The 23,801-nt window shown below is 38.5% G+C and overlaps 1 protein-coding gene across 3 annotated transcripts in view; it reads right to left on the bottom strand.

Annotated features, from left to right (window-relative positions):
• Positions 1-23,505, bottom strand: part of GUCY1B1 (guanylate cyclase 1 soluble subunit beta 1) — a 45,452-nt gene extending 21,947 nt beyond the window's left edge. Inside the window, exons 1-5 of one of the 3 annotated variants that reach the window (XM_051619849.1) lie at positions 23,420-23,505; positions 22,988-23,061; positions 7,168-7,268; positions 6,076-6,194; positions 875-1,072 (exon numbers count right to left, since the gene is read on the bottom strand). In XM_051619849.1, the coding sequence (XP_051475809.1) occupies positions 875-1,072; positions 6,076-6,194; positions 7,168-7,268; positions 22,988-23,061; positions 23,420-23,422 (495 nt within the window). In that variant the 5' untranslated portion in view covers positions 23,423-23,505. The remainder of the gene's footprint in view (positions 1-874; positions 1,073-6,075; positions 6,195-7,167; positions 7,269-22,987; positions 23,062-23,419) is intronic. The other 2 variants (XM_051619850.1, XM_051619851.1) reach the window with 2 other exon arrangements.
• Positions 23,506-23,801: the final 296 nt, after the last annotated feature.

Genomic DNA, 23,801 nt, shown 5'->3' with positions numbered 1-23,801 from the left:
GGTTCCCTGCAAATCTCTTACCTGAGCAAGACTGTGTTTTTGTGATGCACTCATGACACTGGAACAGTACACAATGAAACTTGCTAATAATGTAATATGACTAGGAACTAGTTAAAAAAAAAAGAAAAAAGAAAAAGAAAAAAAGAACACTTGCTGTACCTGCTTAGATTATTTTCTACTTGATTAAAAGTATTCTGTGTCAGTTGCAATATTTCTAACAGCAGAAACCTTTTACTTTCTTTTTTTCCCCACATATATCTACACCTTGGATCAAGCTCTGATTTTACACCATTATATATGCAAGGCTCAATCAATTAAATCTTTCTGCTGCTGTGTATGGACACAAAGCAGAAGCCTCTTTGCCCTGTTCCCTTTAGCACACATAGCATCATGTAAAATCTGTGACTGAGCAACATTTTTCAACTTCCAGCACTGTAGGTTTATTTCCAGCCATGCTCCCACAGTGGTAGTGTAAGACTCACAATCACATCTTGGTTCTGGGAAGGACCTGGCATGCAGGCTGGGAGGAAAAAACTGCTCACCAGCCTGGCCTCATCAACACACATCAGCCTTGCAGTTAGCACATAGATGAAGAATCTAGGAAACAGAGACAAAACGTCCATGTTCTCACAGAACACAGTAGATAGCAAGAAATATATGTCAAATATAAAAAAAAGAGGGAAAAAAGCACCCCAGATAACCCAGTACCTAGTTTCTACACGTCAACCCCTTTAAATAAGGGGATATTGCTCTGAACTGTTCCCTCCTTCACAGAGGACAGCAACAATGACTCTTACCATAACTTCACTTCTGTTTTTCTTGATTTTGTCCTACTGATATAAACTTCCAGTGTATACATCCCTTCAGACATTACCTTCATATCAATTTCTGTACCATGGATCTGTTGAGCTACTGTTTTGATTATTCCAATGACAATATCCTGGAGACCTTCTCTTTCCGAATAGTAATGCAGAATGAGACCCTTCCCCTTCTCCGCATCAGTGCATCTAAAGGAAGGGGCTCGCATTCCTGGGTAAATAGTAGCAAGGTGGTCATGCAAAGCATCCAGGTTCTGGAAGAAGAAATTAAAGACATTATCATTCACTTTCTTAGTTCTGAAGAAAGTATGTACATATTCTGACTGATCAGAACATGTCCTTTCTCCTGTGGCTCATACTCCCTGTGCGTTTGCCTTATTATTTGTAGAACTCTCCTGATAGCAGACTTTTCAAGTAGCTCATGATGTTCTTTCCATCTACTGTGGCAATACTTGGACAATGAATGGCCTAAAAATCAGCACTATTAAAAATTACTCCAGATAGTAAGAATTCATGCTTCACTATGCCATATTTTCCAATGATTGTCACTCCAGTGATTAAAGATCTTATGTATTTTTCTCTATCCAGTGCCTCATCCATTTTCATCCCTCCCAAATTCTTCCAAATTCTAGTCCCTATAGTCTTCTCTTCAGATGTGAACTTAGGTGTCAGATACAAATACACAAGTCTGAATAGATATGAATATTTTTCCTTATTCTCAATGAAACAGGCTATTTCTGACATCTTAAGAGTCAACTCAAGTTTACAGGTCCTGACAAACTCAGGCCAAATAAAGTTAGTAGCAAGATGTATCATTCTTAAGGAGATACATGGGAAAAAGATTATAATCTTCCAGTTACACAGTCATCAAATACATACTTTCTTTGAGATTAATAGAAAAAAAATCCAAAGAATACATAGAATATATCACAGCTGCTGCAATGTTTCAGAACAGGTTATTCAAGAAAAGGAAGTCTATTTTTCCAGCTGATGTCCTGGACATCTTGTATATTTAACTTTAAATTTTGACCAGACAAGTTGCTATGTGGAGAGGAAAGGTAAATGATAAATTGATAGGCGTATCTAATAAGGACATTAGAGAGAACAATGAGATCAAAATCACACTTAGAACACAACACTGACTTTGATTATGAAGCAGTTATCAAGGCTCCAGATTACTGTTTACTGTGTATTTAACACAGGAAGACCAACCTAAAGCAACCTTGCTGGGTAGTGCTGCAACCCACATAATTATCTATCTTTGCTGTAAAATTCATACAACTCCTTCACATCTTACATCCAGAACATTACTGCATAGAATAGTTAAGGTTGAAGGGACCTTAAAGATCATCAGGTTCCAAGCTCTTTGCTATGAGCAGGGACACCTCACACTAGACCAGGCCGCACAAAGCCTCATCCAACCTGGCCTTAAGCACCTCCAGGGAGGGGGCTTCCACAACCTCCCTGGGCAACCTATTCCAGTATCTTACCACTCTCATGGTGAAGAATTTCTTCCTGATGTCTAACCTAAACCTACCCTCTTCAGTTTAAAATCATTACTCTCTGGTGAAAAGCCCCTCCTCAGCTTTCCTGTAGGCCCCCTTCAGGTACTAGAAGACTGCTCTCCTCTTTCTGTTCTCTTTTGACTGAAATGCCAAATATTTTAATAAAGCCTGATGTTAATTACCACTGCATCATTATGTGATTAAGAATCTTGCAGTTGGTAGATTGTGTGAACCTGGGAAGCCATTACCTACTTCAAGCCTCTTTAGCATTTTAACCCAACAACCGAAGAAAAACTGGGAAATGCAGGTCCCAGAGGTCTTGTCCACAAGGACCCACACTGTCTCTCTCTCTACATGCTCTAAAACCAAACACTAGATTTCATATTTTAAATGTTGTTCTCCCAGTCCCTCAGGTAACTGCTGGCACGAGGTTTTTCATACTGCTTTCTGCCAACAAAAGGAGAATTAAGGTGAAAATATTTCCAGTGTGCTGTCCAGGCCACTCTACACCTTTCATGAGCATCTGTCGATCATCAAATTTGTAAAAACATACTTTTGACTTCATGTGAGCTGTGAAGTGCTCAAACAGCTGCCTCTTCTCCTGGGAGGCCTCCAAAGGAAATGAGACTCATAGAAATGAATTTGGTAGGATGCATGCAGTCTCTTTCAGTTTTTTAGTTTGTTTCAAATTCATGTTTTTGTTGCTATGTCAACACCTCCAAATTGAAACTTGGAAAAGCAACAATCTGGGGGTCATTTCATTCCAGCTGCTAGTGGACATTCAATTGCAAAAAAGTATAACTCTTGAAGGCAAATTCTGTAAGAACTTTGCTGGGTTCAAGACACTGAAATTTGGAAGAGACTGCTTCAAAACAGTGTGGATGAGAAGAGCAAGAGAGCTGATTGGCTCCAAGAGAGCGTCCCACAATCTCCTTTACTGGGGGCAGAACTGCTCTTTCAGTACACATGCCTCAGAAACAGCTGGGATATATTGACCTTTGGGGAAAAAATTCTTAAGGAGATACATGGGAAAAGACAATAATCTTCCAGTTACACAGTCATCAACATCTGAAAAATTTCAAAATAAGTTTGTTACGGGAAATGGCCAGTGTCAAGAACAGAATTTTTATAAGGTGATTGTCTAATTATTACCAGTTAAGTATAATTAATATAATCATTACCTGCACAAGTATTGCTAACAAATGGTAGTAGCCCCATTCTACAGGACCACTTTGCTACCCTACCACCACATTACTGACTTCATTCAAGCAGTGTCACAGGTGAGTCCATGTGTTATCACCCTCAGTCTTTACTCTCTAATCATTCAGAGTGAAGGACTTGCCCAGGATGTATGGCAGCTGCTTTTCAGACCCTACTGTGTCTTTTCTTCCTATGTATACTGATTATGGAGTGAGCAAAGAGCTTATGGTATTCAGAACCTTACAACAACATAGTCAAGAAGTAGAAATGTGCTTCCAGACCAACAAGATGCAATCACTCCCAGACCCTGTCATTTAGACATTGTCATTGCCACACCCACTCCTATTTTTGGTCGTGTTTGATCCATTCTGAATTGATACTACAGCTTCTGGAAGAACAACTGTGTCTTTTTTTTTTTCCTAGTTTGTTCACCTGCTGTGGACCTGAGGTGCAGTCGGGTATGGATAATAACAGGTTAAGCTCTCTCCCTGAATCACTGGCTCCTAGACTGCTCAGATGTTTGCCATGGACATTGTGCTGGGATCAGAGACACTAATTCCAGAGCTTTGGATGGCAGTGATCAGCTCCATGGTGAAACACAAAGGGGTGTCCAAGCAAGAACAAGCAGTGATACTAAATCAGGCAGATCCTGGCCTGTCAAAAAACAAGAGTTGTGATTGGCACATGAAAAAACAACAAATGCTCTTCTGCTCCATGTGATACAGAGCATCTGGTAACTATTATAAAAGAGGAATTAGTGCCCTCACATTTATTTTGCTGCAATTAAATTGGTTTCCTGACCTAATCTGACTGCTGGAAGATGCAAAAATAATAAATCACGGATAACGTTGATTTTCCATCATAATGAAAGCTAGAAAATACACTTCTGGCAGAGCTACTAATACATTAGTCCTGTTTAAAATTTACACACAGATATATGATAGCAAATGTCATCCGCTAACACTGAAAATCAAACAAAGCAGCTTAAAATACTGTCATTAGAAGAATATAAATGTAAGCTGTTCAAGCTTTTATGGACATTTGGTGTGCACTACAAATCTGTCCAGTCTTTTCATCATCACACATGGTAAAGAATGAAAAGAGAAGTATACTATACGGAAAAGGGGACGAAGGAAAGGAGTAGGGAAGAACTGGCCCATCCATGTGTACCCAAGGTGATGGGAGTAAAAGGCCAGCTATACCTTTTTTTCCCTCCTCCCCTATTCTTGCTGAACACTAACTGCAACATCAGTACACGAGTCATCTTTAAAAATGGCATTTATTGAAGGCTTGCTTGGACGGCAGCCTGGGAATGAAGCTACGAAATATAAAGAATGTCACATGCCATAGACAGGCAATGGTATACAGATCACACCTGGTGTGCACATGTTCGAGCATATGCATAGCCTGTCTGTCTGCCCAGCAATTACAGTCCATGGGATTTCTACAAGAAATCTGGGTTGACTACACCTAGGATGCTCTGGAACAATCCAGGTTTTGGGGCAGGTAGTGAGACACAGAAGTAAATATTCTAGTAATCCAATAATCTAGTAATCTAGTAATGCACCCTCCTCTTTTATCTTATTACTGCTGGAGAGATGTTAAGAAGGCAATTGACAAGAGGCTGCTAAATTTCCACTGAAAATCAACAGACATCTGACAGTCAGTTTTTTGGACAATCTCCTATGAAATCTGAATCAGCTCTGTATTTTTAAACTCATTACAGCACATAGTTACCTCCAAGAGTGATTATATCTTGAATCTTAAGTACAAAGTGTTCTTTTGAAGTGAACAATTTTCAGGTGACAAAATAGGGAAGCTAATTTTTTCTACACTTAGAAATCACACTTGAGAGAAGTCACTACATCTCTTCAATGATACTGAATAATTTTCGTTTTGGTTTACAGTGCAGTATCACACTGTTCTGCAGTTAGGAAAGCACTCAAATTGACTTAAACACTGCTGTTACATCCCACCCTCATGGATGAAGGATAACGTCTTAGAGATAAGCTTTGTATGAACCCTAGCTCTGTATATAATGTATCTATAATTAGTCAAAGAGAACTTTGGAGAAGAAATACCCTACAAATCTGAAGAACACATTTTCTGTAAATATAAAAAAAGTAAGCCTTTTTACTTAGCACACACAGACAATTTGAATTTGTGGGGTTTTTCATGTCTCTTGTACTCCATACTTTTGTTATATATGAAAACTCCTACCCAAAATTTTCCTTTGGAATTCCACTTCTCAAATTTATGAATGCCTCTGTAACCCCAGTCTACCTGCGTTCTCATTCCTTTTTTTTATGAAACTGAACGTTGAAGATGCTATGGGAAATTTATTACTTTATCAGGTAACTGAATAATACATTAACCAAGTGGGGAAAAGAACAATAATGTCAAAAGTGCTGATCAGTGCAAAGCTCTGTTGAATGGAAATGCCAAGGAAGAAGATTATACCCTACAACCTGCATCACCAAATCTCAATCAGATCTGTTGACTAGACCATACTTCTCTCTGGTGTCTGAAACAACTTGGTACAAAATTCTTACCTGCAAAAACTCTCTGACATTTGAGCCCAAGACACGTAGAATTGTATCGTAACCAGATTCTTGACAAAACACAAAAAACATCTTCCCAAACATCTGGAGAATTTCCCCAGCATTTAGATCTAGTTAAAACAGGAAAATATTATTCAGTCCAAACACTGCATTTTGTGCACTTTGCTTACTACATTAATCTTGTATTCATAAGTAAGAAAGACAGTGCCTACACTCTATTCAGATCCAGTAGATAAAGAGTATGAGGAAAAAAAGATTCAGAGTCCATATGGCAAATAATGAGCATTCGATACAGAAATTTTATTAGGATTTACCAATTGCCATTATGACTTTGCAACATTTTGCATTTCATGCATATATAGCATTTTGGACTTTGATAGAGACAAGACATCACTACCTGAAAATAAAGGAACTCTGTAGTGCTTGCCTCAGGGGAGTTACTTCTGGTTTAGAGTTGCATGAAACCACATCAGCTGCTCCAATTCAATATAGCTACTATAGTCATCATAGTCTTAGGGGTTCTTGGCTTATTACTGATCCAGAACAAGTTCATACTGCACTTGAGTCTGCAGATAAAATAATGCTGATGGGCATAATTCTACCTTTTAAATTCCAGAGCTGCAATGATTGAAAAGGAACATGACCCTGAACAGTGGCAGATGTGAAATGAGATGCACCCATCCCACAAACATTTCTGTAACATGTCATGCTTGTTAAGTAGAGAGATCAAGGATTCATTCATGGGCTGCTCTTGCAGCTGAGGTTGAAACCTGGGTATATTGACAAGGAAGATACTGCAGTTTATTGTTACTTCATGACTGCTTGTAACACTGACCATGCTCTGTGGATGAGGTGTATTACTGCAGTTTAAGGTGAACCTATGACTTGGAATAGCAGTATCTTAGATAAAAAAAAAAAATTAAATCCTTTCTTCCAAGACTTAAAAAAAAAAGTCTCTTTGATCAATACCCTAGTTTGCACTTCCTCTGCGCTAAACCCTGTTTCTCTTTGCTACATGGATTTTTGTTGAGGGCTTCATCTCTCCTGTGAGGAATAGGCAAAGAAGATTTCCATATTACTTACTAAGGACCTTGCTTGCAGCTGCAACCAGATCATAGGTTTTGGAATCATCATAAATTATTCTGACAAGAAACTGTCCTTCTTCATCAAGCTGTGCCTCCTTCCTAAAAAGAAAATAGAACAACATCTTTTTGATCAAGGAAGAGTAACACATTGGTAAATCAATTCTAAATTGCTTGGTATTAGCCTTTTAAATAAAATAAGTTAGTATGGTCTAACTTTATGAAGTTACTTAAGATGAAAACTGGAAATAAATAAATCTGTTCCATATGGCAGTCATTACAGTAAAATATAAATACTTCAGACCATGTGTGCTCTGAAAACAATCATTAGGTGTGAGAAAGTAAACACTGTTTTTCTGAACAGAGCCTCACAAAGAAGTTGCTGAACTAATAACAATAGAATTTGCTTTTTAAAATAGGGGAATACCCAATAATCTCTTTAAACACTTTTTAAGCAAGTGTTTGCATTCCGATTTTTATTACACTTCATTTACAAAAGGCATGGGATGTTTTTAACAACCATTTCAACAAATCTTCAAAGAGGAATCTAAAATACAGATGTAGGTACCTAATCAAATACCTTTTCTTCAGAATTCTGCACATGCCCATTAAAAATAAAAAAGTAGGATTTTGTAAGCCTTTTCCTTGCATTGCACATCAGTCCTTCATGAGTGAAGTGTCACCATTTAGCCAGAGCAAGTTGATATCTCTAGGAAAAGAACTATTGTGCCTCCCAAGAGCATTTGTATTTGACACAAGTGAGTTACTAGGGAGGGTCCACAATTGTCTTCCTCCTTGTTTTACCCCATGTGCTTAACATGTGCTTATGTCACACCCCAGAAAAAATTAGTACAGGGAGTTGTTGTTCAGAAAAAGCCTTAGAATCAGGAAATAAACAACAAAAAAAACCCCAACCAAAACAATCACAAAAAAACAAACCCCCACACAAAACCACCAAAACCAAAAACAAACAAAAAACCCAACAAAAAAACTCTAAAACCAAACCAAGCGAAAACAAAGGAACAACAACAAAAAAACCCCAACAAAACAACAAAAAATAGATGATAAGGTAGTTTTTTTATAAAAAACTAAGCACAAGTCATGCAAATCAAGACAGTTCTCAACTCAGGACTTGAATAATCATTTTTATAACATACAAATGAAAGAGAACCAATCACGAGTAAAAAATTAGGCTGAAACATACAGTTTAAGAGCAAATAATTCTAACTGCTCTAAAATTTTAATAGTCATCTGAGGAATTATAAACCTATTAAAAGTGGATTCTAAATCTAGTATGTAAAAGCCTACATTCCCTTTTATGTACAAATCTTTGTCTCCATCATCATAACATGATAAGTGGTCACTAAAACCAAAAGGTTTTGAAGCTTAGATTCTAATTTTCTAGAGCTGGCATAATTTATTTTAAAAATGAAATAATAAAAAATAATAATGCCTGCACAACAATTCAATAATTCCAATACTATTTACAGTTGTAGTGGAATTATCCAGCGATACAAACAGAAACATTTTCTGTTACTCAAAGAGGGCAAGAAGCCTGAAAATTAAGAACTATTGCTCATCTAAAAAATGCTAGATGGTAAATGGTACTCCTGATAACATCTGATTCCAATCTTATATGACAGTATTCTATTGATCTAAGTGAAATTACTTTCCATTTAACTCTCCAATTAGTAATCATCAGTTTTTGACAAACGGTTCACTTATCAATGGAAGCTTGGAGCCCATGTTCTTTTTTTTCTTCATCTTCCTTTAATCTTGCTCAACCTTACTGGTGACCAAAAATTATATTACATTTTTTTAATATTTACAAAATATATCTACTTAATGAAGTCTTGCAGCTGCTATTTTTAATATACATTTTTATGCTCACTGTGTGAATGGGCATAATGACCTAAAAACAAGCTAAGCAATTTTCCCAGAGTAGTATGACAAGGCTATAAGGGAGGTGAAACTAAACATCCTACATAATTCTACATAAAAGGAACATGGTTCTAAATTCAGTGGCATGAAAAAGATTAATAAACTTAATGCTGTGGGGTTTTTTATTAAACTCTTTGGGAACTTCCCAAAAGGAATGAATAAATGGACACTAGGAAGGAGGAAAAAACTGGCTGCAAGTGTGTTCCCAGAGACACAAAAAGATAAAGTACAATATTATTCTTTTTTTTAGAATAATCAATTACAATAATACATTCATTACTTGAAGTAACAGTATATTTCATACGCCAAAATAGTACTTTTGTTGCTCTTCCCCAGTCATTCTCTGAAAACTTCAGCCTGCAGGGTATCAGCTCTCACTGATTTCTGAAAACAGCTCCCACGCCACATGTTTCTTCTTTTCCTAAATGAAGAGCTAGACTTATCAGTGGCAAACATTGCCTTGAAGCATGTAAGTTCAGTCAGAGACAAGAAGGTAGAGTTTACATTTCTTAAGAACTGAACTGAAATTAATATGAGAAAAGGAAACCATCTTGATTCTTTGATTCCCGTAACACTGTATGTAACTGGAAGTCAGAGTCAGCTTGGAGGGAAGTTTGCAAATGAAGAACAAACTTTCCCATATCTTTGATATATAGTGTGCTTTCTTTTAGCCTCTCTGATCTCAGCCAAACCACAAAGGATAACACACACATGTGGAAAAGCAATGAACATCCTCAAATACACTGCATACTTGCACAATCCAGAAGACACAGTTTTTGTGTATGAGAATTTTCTCTATTAAAAATTGACTGGTATCTCTTTCATGACTTCTGACATTTCTTTCCAATTACACTGACTGAGCTTTTCCTGTTTTCTCCCCTGTGCCAAGCCATATTTAATTTATTCTTATTTTAATTGTCTTTAGTTTGTTTGGTCAAAGTTTTTCTTCAATGCTTTCAGTTTTTCTGAGCCACCACTTCTTAAAATCACTACTGGTTATTTCAATGCCTATTTCATTTAAATTACTTTAGCTATTTTGTTTTTTCTCCAGCTTTCTCTAGATTTTTTGATCACTCAGCAGCCATCTACTCTGTAGCCTTTAGGATGTATTTCCTATGAACATAACTTTGCTGATACTTTAAACAAAAATAGTTTAAACAGCAGTTACATCTGTATTCCTTGGATATAATTTTCTGGGGTGAAACTCACTGCTCTAAGGCTTCATTCTCTCTCTCATTATTAGCAGTCTTGATGGGTGTTCCAGCAAGAAAATAATCCAGTGTTTGTACTGCAGGCTAGTACTCCAAACAAAACATACAACAAACCCAACAAAAATAATGTTTCGGTTTTTACTTTTTATTTTAAAACGAGATAAGTATATTTTTAAATATTTGATCCAACAAAAGACTATCTCATTTGGGGATTTTTTTTCTATAAAATCTGTCAGATTAAATATTTACTCCTGCAGGAGATTACACTACTCATTCAAAACCACATGGGCAAAAAATCTCTTTGCTTGTCCTAGAAAAATGGCAAATTCCATGACAATGTCTGATCTAGACCCATGTCAAAAGATAAACTGCCTTTTTAAAGCCTGTGCTTGAAAATTATTAAAATCCCTAATTTATTTCTTTCTTTTTTTTTTTTTTTTTCCAGGACATTTCCTTGTCTATACTTCTAATGCCTTGTTGTGCATGTACATCCAAATAATTTAGCTAGATGCTGAGCTGAAATATAATTCAGTTAGATATTCATTTTTCTGCTGGATGGATTTCCCTGTCTGCTTCTTTACCTGATCACTGAAGTTGCTGTGTATACAGAACAACATGCAGCCAGCCCGAGTGGCTGAGGACAGGATAGGAGGTTCACTGAAGTCACCCTTGCCTCCAGTGAGCTAGCTGGGTTTGCAGCTTCTGAAGCCCTTCTGCCTCCCTCCCAGTAACCTGAAAGTTGTTCTCTCTGAAATATTTGATTAGCCTTAAGACTACATGTGATCGTGAAATGATGCTGTAAGCTTTTCCAAAATGGACAATGCAATATGAAAATACTCATATTTTCACTGAGGCACTTTTCCTTCAGCAAGTCTACAAAACTGCAGGTTCTCTAATAAACTTGTTTTAAAGAGCACAGCATCACACCAGGGAAGCTGCCCGTGATGTGGCCACCAGCAGTCTAGGAAAACACAAGAAATGGAAATATTCATTCAGGTGAATGGGCAATTCCTAAATTGTTTCCTCATGGCTGCCATTTTCTCACCTAATTATCTGATTCCTACCTGATCTATCATTTACACCAAGGAACTAGTTCTACAACAAGGGTGACATGATGAAATATAGTGTTGTGAAAACTGTTATAACCAGTACTAAAAGTGAGGCTGATTTGTCAGCTTTGCAGAGCTGCTGTGGTTGGCAAACAACAAAAAAAAACATCAAAGTAATTTCTCCAGTGTGACATAACTGGTTTTAACTCCATAATCTTTGAGTACCATATATGAAAACAAACCTGTCTGTGAGGAACAAAAAGGTAAGGCTAAAAACCTGAGTATGTGAACTATAAAAGACCAGAAGGCTGCAACTGTTCTCATCTGAACAGCTTCCCTCTCCTGGCTGACATGTGGTTCATGAGCTGCCATTAGAACTGCAATATAACACGGCATCCTTAGATGCAAAATATATTTGGCTGACCATATTTCATAGAAAACTTAAAAATCTATAGCTTTATGAAAAACTATGGTATTTCCCTTGAAATGTTTTGCTACATTCTTTATTCCCAGTTTTTGACCAGATAAAATTACGGGAGCAAATTAGCATAGCTCTAATGTTTTCTGCAGACCACAGTGTTTGATCACAAAGGCATTAACAGCAATAACATGTTGGTGGCTTTCTTAAGGGCTTGACTGGAAATGAGCCAAAACCAACAAGATCTGACAAATTTCCAAGCCTTGGTTAATTCTTTTGTGAAGCAGCAGCACTACAGTAGCAAATTTTATGTATGGTCTTTCCTGCAAAAAACCTCCTCAGTCAACTAGATCAGAATTTACAATTAATGTCTTATTTACATTTCTAGAGACAAAAGAAGAATGTGCTTTGCTCCCCATGCAGTTCACTTCCAAAACTTAAAAAAAAACCAACATCATTATTTTAATGCTCTTGCCCAAATTGGCTCCCGTTGTCAGCACATGGGATGCAATACCTCATGGTTAAAAACTTACATCCTCTGTTGTGCCGGTCCTAACTGCTATGGTCTGGCAGCCCTCTTTATTTACCCTAGACTAATTTTGAATGATTACTGAGAGCTATTCAAATTGTGGGAAACAAAGATTCCAGCCCAGACTTTTCTAAAATGCCTTTGTTTTCCTCCAGAATGTTTATATTATCCAGGTTAATGTGCGGACGTTTACTTGGGAAAAAAAAAACAAAACAAAACCAAACAAAGAACCTCAACCATTTTACCATGGAAAATAACAGCTTTATCGAGGACATTTTTCACGTACAGGTTTGACCTTGAAATCAGTGGAAAAATTCCTACTGAGTAGATCAAAGCAGGATCAAGTCTGAAAGCAGCCTTTTCTCCATCAGCCATGCTAACACCTCCCAAACTGCTGTTGGTCTAGCAGCACGGAATAGTGTTACAGGTGATACTACATGTGTTCAATGGGCCTTTGAAAATCTTTTCCCATTGTGAAACCAGTTTAGTAATTAAAACACACTATTAATGTTCAAAGGTAGTGTTAATAATTCACAGAGATGGATGAAATGTTGAATGTGGACAACCAGACCAACAAAAAACACTCTTAAAATTAGAACAGATCTTGCACTGTAGATTTTTAACCCACAGACTGCATATATACATATATATATTATTTTTTTTTTCACAGAGAGGAAATATTTTCTCTGTTTTGATGTAGCAAGGATTTATTTTGCCATCTTCAGAGATTTTACAAATGACAAAGCTGGACAAGATGCCACGTGAGGTTGGCCTTACTTATACAACCCATTCTGCACAAAGTGGATTTTAATGTAGTTTTGCAGTCAGGTGATAGCACTTAAAGGGAATTTGAATAAATCATAATCAAGAAGAAGGTTGCTGCTGTCAGAACTTTTTTATTACCCCAAAGTAGCACTTGTTATCCTGTCTCTGTAGTCAGCAATAATTTTTTTAGTGTTTTTTTAAGTTGTTTGTTTTGTTTTTTAAAATCTTACAGAAAATGAACCATTCCCATTACAGAACTTTGCACACAGTAAATATTTAGAACATGTAACGGTTACAATCAGGGGAAAAAAAAAGATGGTACAAGAGTGCATGGAACAATTACTTTGTATCCTGAAGACACACAGGCTTCTCAGTGATGTAACAATATCATTATTATTTAGAAGGTGTTTGTGTCACTTTAACAGATCATCTAGTGTCCCAAAAGCACAACTGGATCTCATCCTACCAAAACTCCAGTCTGAAGTGCATGCCCTGGGTGTGTCACCTTGAATACACCATAACAACAGCTAGTTCCAAGACCACCTCTAGAACTTCTTCCATGATAGGCATTGTTTCTGTTGGGACCTTTGCCACCATTGTGCTTAACTACTCTTGGTGTACCAAGGATGGAAAAAAGTGCTCGTTAAATTGAAGAGACCAGTCAAAACAACCTTAATGACAAAATAACACTACTGCACTTAGAAACGAAGCATGGTTCTGATCTCACTGATAGGAGTATGTCAAGTTTAATTCTGTTCCAAGAGTAACACTATTAAACAGAATTACATGTGTCAGAACTAAAGATGGTAGCAGTGAAACTCACCACCTTTGCACCCTTTTTCCATTAAAATGGCAAACTCACTGCTCATTATATTACTTCACAGATGGTTTGTGTTTTCAAAATGCTTCTCACCTTTATTTAATGTATCTCAGAAAGGTGCTTTGCTAAAAAGTCATTAAAAATATTAAACCACTCTTCTCAGTCCTTCCAAAAGGAAAAAGAAAACAGACTCGTACATGTTGTGGATGGTCTAGAGATATTTTAAAACACCCAGCTGGGAAAAACATAAATTATATTAAGTTACAAGATTAAATAAAAATGGGAATCTGTCCAGGAAAATGACGTTCTGAATAAAGTAAATAGGTGTATTTATAGACTTCAGAGTTCTCAGCTATTTCCCAGTTTTACAGGCTGGATATGAGAGTGTTTAATGTAGGTTTTCAAAACAAGATAATCCTAGAAGATACAGTTAACAAATGTAGCAGTTCTTTGCTACTACTCCAAATACTAAAAATATTATTAAAAAGATAAAGCCAGTATTACTTTGCTTCCTTTTATATAAGTGGACTAAAAGGAATGGTATTTACAAAATACTCTTTTATGCATTGAATTTATAACAATGAGCAGTATGTTTATAACACCTGGTATCCTGACAAGTCTAAAAGCACCTCCCAGTTCTGGAAAAACTGCAAAAGTACCTGAGTGATACTGCAAGAACATTAACAACATGCCACTATACCCTTAGCCAAGCCTTTCCCAGACAAATCAAAGAATTTGGCATCCACACAGTTCAAACTCCTGACCTCCAAGCAAGTTCTTCCGCTGTGAGGAACTGAAGGGGCAGGAAATGTATTGTCCTCACCATACAAATCTTGTGAATATTAACCTCTGGACCCGTGAAGAACCATCTATTCAGCCTAGGTTTTAACAAAACGTTAAAAATACTGCTTAGGACTCTGCAGCTCTATGACATAAAAACTTAGAAACAGTAACAACAGTAAATGTTCCTACTTAACCCCACTTTCTGAATAAACACTCACTAATGTTAAGAAGCGTATGGATTAAAAAAAAACAAACAACAAACTATTGTCCTCTCAACAATAATGGCTTCCAAAAGTCTCTTTCTGATATTTATTTATAAGTAATTTGCGTTTTTTTCATAATTGTTATGAAATTGATTGAATAGAACGCTTCATCTTTAGCACTGAGTAAACCCACATAGTGTTAAGGAGGCAGCGAAAAAATCAGTTTTCATGTTTGTACGTCTACAGCATTTTTAAACACAAAGGATCAGTAACTTTAGGTAAACTGTACAGTAAGCATTCTTTATAATGAATTAGTTCTGGGCTTGGAAAAGGAAATATGGAGCAAACTCACAGCAGTTCAACAAAGCAGGAGAGATGAATCATGGGGGACTGATTACCACCACCGCAATATACAGCTCTACATGTCTATGCAGTAAAATCCATAACCCACTTGTTAGCCACCTAGACTTTTTTCTACAGTGTGTTGGAAGAGAAGTACCTAAGAAAAGCATAGGAAAAGCAGCAATTTGATGGGACAAATCTCAAAGGCATTAATAGGATTTTAAAAAAAATAAAATAAAAAATTAAATCCTAGGCACATCTAAACCTATATTTAGATGTTTTAAAGGAGTTTGGCACTGAGGTTCTCATGCAAATCAACCCTTGTTGAAAAATGCTACAAGGAACTGGAAGGCTTTTAATGCAAGTTAATTACACATGGTAACCAACTAAAAAGCCACATCTCACATTTGTTCAGACATTTGATTCTTACATGCTGTTTAGTTTGCATTTTATTGCCCAGGCCACATTGCGGTTACTCAGACATAATATGCACACATAAATATTTATATCCTTATGTATCCACAAATACAAATATAGTCTCTCCAAAACCTTTGCATTCTAAGCTGATGATTATCCATCTTCTCTCCTAGCAGGAGTGACACTGTTAACACTGCACACAGACTGGTGTAGACTATGGTCCTGTTTTACATGCTTTTTAAGTGGTTGCCTCTGTATATAGAAAATACAGCCAGTGGAAAATGTACAAAACATGACATTTCCCAGAATGATTATGACAAAATAAAACAAGGGTCTCATAAAGAGCCACAAGCATTTGATGAGGTGTTTTTTTGTTTTGTGAAAGCAGGAAAGATGGACTCAGGTACCACTTGTAGCAACACTAGTGAAGTTTGCTCCCAGCCACATTTCCTTTCCTCTCCCTGAGCCCGCATGACACAACCTACCAGTCACATCCATGAGCCCACAGAACCTCTTCCTTTTCCTCCAGCCTACTGATACTTTCAGGACTGAGGTTAGATCCTACTCAGTTAATGCACGACTATTCCATATTGTATTTTATCCCATTAAACAATATATAACCTCAGGCTTGATTTGCAACATAATTTTCAAATCCAGCTCTGAAGACACGATTACTCCTTTCCAACAAGCCTTCCTGTGGAATTGATCCCTATACTACTCATATGCACAAGCATTAATTAGCTCTCCGACAAGCTTGAGAGGCCAATTATACTGCTTCCATTTTAAATGGGCAAGATTACCACGGATGAAAATAGTTTCGTTATTTTTGGGTACCCAGTTAGAGACAGGTGGACCTGTTTTTTGAAGGTGCTCTGTACTTTTTATGCTCAAAACACAGATTTCATGGACTTTACATGCCACCAGCATCAGACCTTCAAGTTATCTGAATTCAAACACCTCCTAAGAGCTTACTATGGCAACTTGTAACAACAGTCTTTCATTACAGCTTTTGTGTGTATTTTTCTAGGTTTTTGAAAAGGCAAAAAATAGCATATAAACTATTGCTACATCTAAACATTGTGCTAAACAACAGTAATAGGCCAAAACCTTCATTTTTACAGGATTTGTCAACAAATGTAAATTGTGTTTTGCCATATTAGTAAGCAGAAAAAAAGGATCTGACAAGGTGGCATTCTGAACTCAGAATATAGACACAAGTCAAGCTAGTGCCTTTATTCTGCAGCTACAAAAAGTCTTCTATTCTCTGCTCTGTTTAAGAAGCAGAGAAAATAGATAGCCAGAAATTCCCAGGAAAAAAAATGCAAGTTTTTAAAAAAACAATTCTGTCCGCTATAACAAAAATTGTAATACATATACTTAAAGGCAGAGTTGAGTAGATTTTCTATTACATTATTTGATTTTGTATTATTTACTACTTTGGAATATAACTGCAAATAAAATTAATCAGAATATTACATCCTATCAATAAGCTCCTAAGTATCTAAATTCTAGTGAAAGTAAGTCAAGGACATTTTAGGATGCATAAATAAAATCATCTACTTTTCCTGACTTTACTAGCCAACCTGCAACAACACTAATGTACCTAACTACTAGGAATACCTTTGAAAATTTACCCAATAAATATGTATTCTTAAATCACTTACACTTCACTGCAAAAGCCATACTGAGTAACTAAAGTCTGACCTATGTTAACATTTACCAACATGACGCAGAAGTTTCTGTATCTGTCAAAAGAGAACCCTGCAGTTTATTTCAGTCCCTCAAATTGTACAGCATTTTCTACCACTACAGTTGAATCCAGTTTGAAATCGAGGAGAGTAGTTTTCCACTTACTTTGCACCAGAAGAATTTCTCAACCTTCAGTGTTTCACTGTTTTAACTGTAACAGAACAGTTACAGAAAACAAATTCTGACGAGTCCACTAGCCTGGGGTCTTGGTAGGTGGTAAAGTGTGAAGTCTGGGGGAATACAGTAAAAAACTCCTTCCTCATAGGAGAAGCAATTCACTTTTGCTCTTTCTTTGTGTGCATTTCCAGACCATTTGGTCCATGTAAAGTTTGTGCTACCCAGCAGTCTCTCCCGACCTCGAGTCTTGGCATTTCAGAGCATGTGTGGACAGCACATGCCAGCCTAACCCACAAGGACAAAACAATGCAAGGGCAGGATGGATGATGCCTTAATTCTATGCTGAGCAGAGCAACAGGAAAATAAGACTGTTAATTGCTTTCTGCATCCCATTTGAAGGCACAGCCAGAAGGGATACATGGCTCTAGGTGCACAAAATGCCTATCCTGCTACTGTGCAAGTTTCAACATAGATGTTATTTTCCAAAAAAAACAATTAAAAAATACTGCTGCATATGTACGTTTTGCAAACACAGTGTTTTCAACTTCTGTTCTATTTTTTTCCATGCTGTCAGGCTATACATGATTTTGTGGGAACTTTTACTATAGAAACAGAAGGAAGATGAAAACTGCAGTTGACTGGTTGTACCATTTAATTTCCCAAAACCAGATCCTTCACATACCTCTATGTGGGAAAAATACTAATTTATTCTACAGTCTTGAGATACAGCATATTAGTGCATTTCTTACATTTGAGTTCTCATTCCTTTTTTTGGCAATATATATGAAAGTGTCACAGTTTGAGCATCTAACCTGGCCTAAATTCAGATTTAGAAGCCCGTGGGAAAATTTTCTATTCATTTATTCAAACACAGAGGGATGCTGTTAGGAAACACAGGATGAATTACTATATATTGACCGCACATATTCCCTGCTGACATGGCCCTAGCTCCCACGTATTGCCCTCGAGCTGTTTCAAGATGACATCCCTGCTAATGCTTGTTTGTTACACAATTAAACTGCTAGAGCTGCTGAATAGAATGGGGCACTCAGAATTTCACATATATTGGATGTTCAGCTCAGCCATGTGACACTTCTTGCAGAAGAGCTCACATTTTATCGTGATAGAAGCCCCTGTTGAAATATGTCCACCAAAAAACATGCCAAAGAAGACAGATCTTCCTAAGCCTTGGACTTTTTTTTTTTCCCCCTATGTAATCTCTCCGCTTGTATTTTAGACAGTAACATAGGCAATAATTCCACACACACTACTTAATGTCACATTCATACACCCAGCAGTACCAATCTGGCCTTGATCAGACATGACCACACAAATAAATGTATGTGAGAATGGTCAGGTTTGACAATTTTTGGTTTGTTAGTGAGTGCTTTTGTTGGCTGCAGAGGAACTGAAGAAACCTAATGCTAAAGGAATCTTGAGAACTATCTTTTCAAGCCATTGCAACTGTGGCCACATGATCTGAAATAACCCCCTGGAAGTAATAGTGACAAAATAAGGAATTTGAAAGAGGTTTTTTCTCAAGCAGGAAGGGAGCAAATCAAAAGTGTCTTCTCAGTAGAAATGGGTTAACCTAAAAAAGTAACAACTTTTTTACTACGAAAATAACTATTTTCAGAACTAGTGGAGTGCTGATCAAAGCAGCATGTCTCCATGCATTCCAAGTCCTAAATCTCTCCTTCCAAGGACTGAAGGAGTGAACTACAATATGAAGTGTATATGCAGCTTACAACCACCAGTAAACAAACTGTTACATAAAAACATCACTTTCCACTATGAAAACTCTGCTGCTACAGAATTCAGCAACTGCAGGACTCTTCCAAGTGGCTTTCTCACTCCTCCTCTCTCACCCAGCTTTGCTAAATCCATCTAACCCTTGTAGGTATTCATCATGAAAAAACTGTCCATAAGCTCAAATTCTCAATTATATGAGTAGTAACCAGAGAAAAACTAAGGAGAAACAAATTTTTGAGACTTTGTGGTTGAGAAAATGAATTGAGTCTCTGTAAATCTCAAGATCATCTTCCATCGATCATATGCCAGCTTTTTTCACCTTACTTTTAATCCAATCTATTTAGGATCAACAATGTTGGTTCAGAAATTGATGGCTTTGAATTGTTTGGGGTATTATACATTTTAATTCCAGCTCTTCAGCAAAACCAAGCCATATTTCCATTGAGCTGACAAAACTGATACTCAGTAAAAATTTCAGGGAGTATAACTGTAATTTTTCCATGAGCTTAATGTCTCATTGCATCAGTTAATGACATCATTAATGTCATCAGTTGCCTGATGCGTAAAAAAATACAGTCCATTGTTTAGTTATGGTCTGTTTTAAAAGTGGTTGGAAAAACATGGAGTCTGACTTTCCTAAGAATTCCACTCTGTGACATTTGAAAACAAAATTGGTATGCATCTTTCTCAGAGAGATAATGGTTTCACAAGCATGTTGAAAAATTAATGAAATACCAGAAACAGCTACGATCATTCTGATTCAGCTAGCAGTAAGTGATGGCAACAAAAACACCACTCTCATAAAAGCACCACATTCAACAATTTGTTCTCCCAAATTCTATATTTAAGAATCTCATTCAGGGTCATTTTTGACTGAAGAAGCTACAGGAGACAAGAGTTTTCATGTTTCTAATGCAGCATGCCCTTTCAATTCAGTATTTAACTTTTCTGAATGTACTCTTTTCTGAAGAACAATCTGTTTTCATTACTTTGGTTTATTCAGTTCTATATTCTCTTTTCAGTCCTATCAATATTAAGTACAAATTCACCCACTGGCATTGGAGAATCACTCAGTAATCACAATTCACCACTGTGCAATGCTGAGTCACAACTTCTGCAGTGACTTCAGAGAAAGCAAAATAACAATATGTGATCAGCTCAACATTAAACAAAAAAAAGCATAGATGTCAAATTTTGTGCAGAACTACAGTACAGAGACCTTTATGCTTCACAGAAATGCTTACATTCTTGCAAATTCAACCACACTAACATTGCACAGTTCTTCTACTTTTACTGTAAACAGCCAAAGACTGTTTACCTCAACAATTACTCCTCCAATTCAGTCATTCAACTGATTCAAACCAGCATGTCACAACACAGGCCTGTATCTTCCCATCACTTCGTAAATGATTAACAGTTCTAACAAAGCCTTTGAAAGAAGCCTTCATTCGTTTAACTGAAGTAAAACGTATAACCTCTTCCACATCTCTGTAAGTGCACCACAAGACTTGAAGCACATAAAACAACAAGCATTTAATTAATGGCTACCAGTTGACCCCGTACCATTCCCTAAACCAGCACAACCACAATAATCCATTCCAGTGAGATATATAGGGGGTTGTTTGCTGGTTTCTATACTCCAGGATACACTATCTTTAGGACAAATCCTGCTGAATAAATACCCTGCTGCAAAGACTTTCTGCATAAGGAGCCATGGCACGTGTTGCATATATGCTGGCTCTTCTTACAGCTCATGTTCCATTTTTCTCTACGGATGGTGTTGTGGAACAACTTCCTCCCAGAAAGCTGTATTCTCTGTGAGTCAACAGCAAAGCCTAACTGTTGGGTTGCTACAAGGCAGAAATGTTTCTCAGCTGAAAGACAGAAACAGGATGTAGCAGCTCCCTGAATTTTCACAGCTGACTTTTAGCAAAATACTTTGTTACTTTTTATTAAAATGCTCCAAAATTTAAATGAGTAATATTCCTCATAGGCGTTAGTAATCTTCAATATTATATCAGGTGTGTGTAAATTCCTAGAGATAGGATGCATCAGGAATTATGACCAAGTTCTGACAGTCTGCAACACAATCTTGTACTAGAAGTGAAACTTTGTATTTTCTCAGATGGATCACTTCAATACAAATTCTCTTCAGTAGGTAATCTGGACACAAGCGGACCAAAATACTCAAAAGCGTGTTGGTAAGGGATGGCACACCAGGAATGAGTGAGCATTCTTTACTGTATTTTATACATATTGTATTATAATTTCCATGGAAAATGATATATGGATCTGTTTGGGTTTTTTTACTAAGTCTCTTAACTTCCATGTGTCCTATAAAACCAGTATCAAACCATAAGAATTCAAACTTGATCAGTGTGTTTAGATAAGGTATGTAAGAAAAATAACCTTACATAGCTCACATAACTTACAGCCCAAAACCGTGTGGTATTCGCTGAAGACTCACCCATGCAGTCCTTAATACTGCATTTCACTAACTGTCAGGGATCACTGGAACAATGAAATGTGTCTGCTGAATCAGAACTGTGGAGTTTCTATCTTGGGTGATTTTAAAGATTCAGCAAGACAGAAGTCACAGCTGAGACCTGACCTAGTGATGGGAACAGTCCTGGCTGCAACAGAGACTGGACTAGGTGATGTCCTGAGACCCCTTCCAACTAACATGATTGTCTAATTTCATGGTACTGTGTAAGATTACCAGTCTTAATGAACGGACTCATGATTAAAAATAAAATAAAATGTCATGGTCACAAAAATCTCACAGTTAAGAGCAGCTCTTTGACTCAAAAAGTGTATTAGGACAATGGCAAAACAGCTAACTTGACATACGAAAATTGACCCAAAGTAAATGGCAAAGAGGAGCATAGAAGAAGGTATCCAGTTGAAAGAAGACTGCTTTATCCAGGTTGGATCACCTGCTTCTCCATGAAAACACATTATATTAACAGATCACATTAACCACCTGAAGCTTTACAAAGTAAGCTTACAGCTCTGTGAGCTTTTATGTCTTTTAAAAAATATTTCTTGTAGTTTTGCCTAACTATCAATACTACCATAATTATGGTAAAAATAATTTTCTTTGCACTACTCTTTCCAAAATTTGTGTGCAATCCCACAATGCATCAAAAAAATTAAAGTGGAGACAGTAATCTCCTTGGAAATCAGGGTCAAGAGGAAAAAAAAAAATTACACACACACGAAGTTACACTTCTCTATAGCGGAAACTTTGAAAATTCCAGCTAAGCCCATTAACTAAATCTCACATTATTTTTAGACAGTTTACTAGCTAAAAACTGTACTTCAATTCCTTCGGGAGCACAAAGAGGTGCAACTGTTGCACAGTTCATCTGGTGGTCTGACTCAAGGAAGGGCATCTGTGGTTTCTGGGACATTTTGCCTCCTCGTCACTTCTGCCAGACACTTTGGACAACGGTGGGAAGTCATCTCCACTGCGGCTCCTGGAGAAGACGGAACAAGGCGGGCTTTTGCTCCATTAGCAAAGGCTCCGAGCGGGACGAAACGCGGCAAGAACCGTGCTGGGCTTGTCACAGCCGAGAGCCACCTGATGGGAGCCGCTGCCAGTCGCACAGGACCTTGACACAGACCGGCGGGTACCTGGCAGGTACCCCCAGCCCCGCCCGCCCCCGCCGCGGGGCGGAGGGACACGCACCGACACACGCAGGGACAGACAGACGGACACTTACTTGATGTCCTCCCAGACGGCGGGGCCGTAGTTGCGGATGACGAGGAGCTCCAGGGCGTGATTGACGAAGCCGTACTGCGGGGCAGGGCGGCACGGTCAGGATCGGGCGGGGGACCGACCCCCCTTTCGCCGTCCCGCAGCACCGCAAGCACCGCAAGCACCGCATCACACCCACCCCACCTCACCCTACCCTAGCCGCCTCCCACCCCGGTGCCGGTCACCCCGGCGGGAAGAAACCTCTCCGCAACACCTTCCCCCATCTCCCCCCAGAACAAAGGGCTGGGGCCCGGCTTTCCCCCTGGTTCCCTCTTCCCGAGCAGATTCAGCTTCTTCCCTCCCATCACGGGCCCGAGCCCGGGCCCGGACCGAGCAGACCAGACGTCCTCCCCCAGCCCCGCTCTCCCAGGCAGGGCGGCGGCCCGCCGGAGCTCACCATGGTGCCGCCACCCGCCGCAGCCGCGGATCCGCACCGCTCCCCACCGCCTCCGCACCTCCCCCGGCCGCCGCCGCCCCGAGTGGCACCCGCCGGCAGCCAATGGCGGCGGCGGCTCCAGCTCCCAATGGCGGGCAGGCCGCCCTGCTCCCCGAACCGGAGGCGGAGGCGGGACGGAGGGCGGCTGCGGGAGGCGGGGGCTGGGCCGGGGGAAGCGGGAGCGGCTGCCGCGGGGCCCGCCTGGAGCCGCCGCTCCCCCGCGCCCTGCTTCGTGTCGCCCCAGGCCGGCGAGTGGGAGAGGGAAGGAAGGGCAGGCCTAGGAAATGCGTGGGTCCCTCTCCTCGTTTCTGCTCCTCGATACTCGCCGTAGCGAGCAAAGTGA

Source organism: Apus apus, chromosome 4, assembly GCF_020740795.1.
Source record: "Apus apus isolate bApuApu2 chromosome 4, bApuApu2.pri.cur, whole genome shotgun sequence".
Lineage (NCBI taxonomy): Eukaryota > Metazoa > Chordata > Aves > Apodiformes > Apodidae > Apus > Apus apus.
The sequence above is the reverse complement of the archived record's forward strand: the minus strand, read 5'-3'. Positions and strand labels throughout refer to the sequence as shown.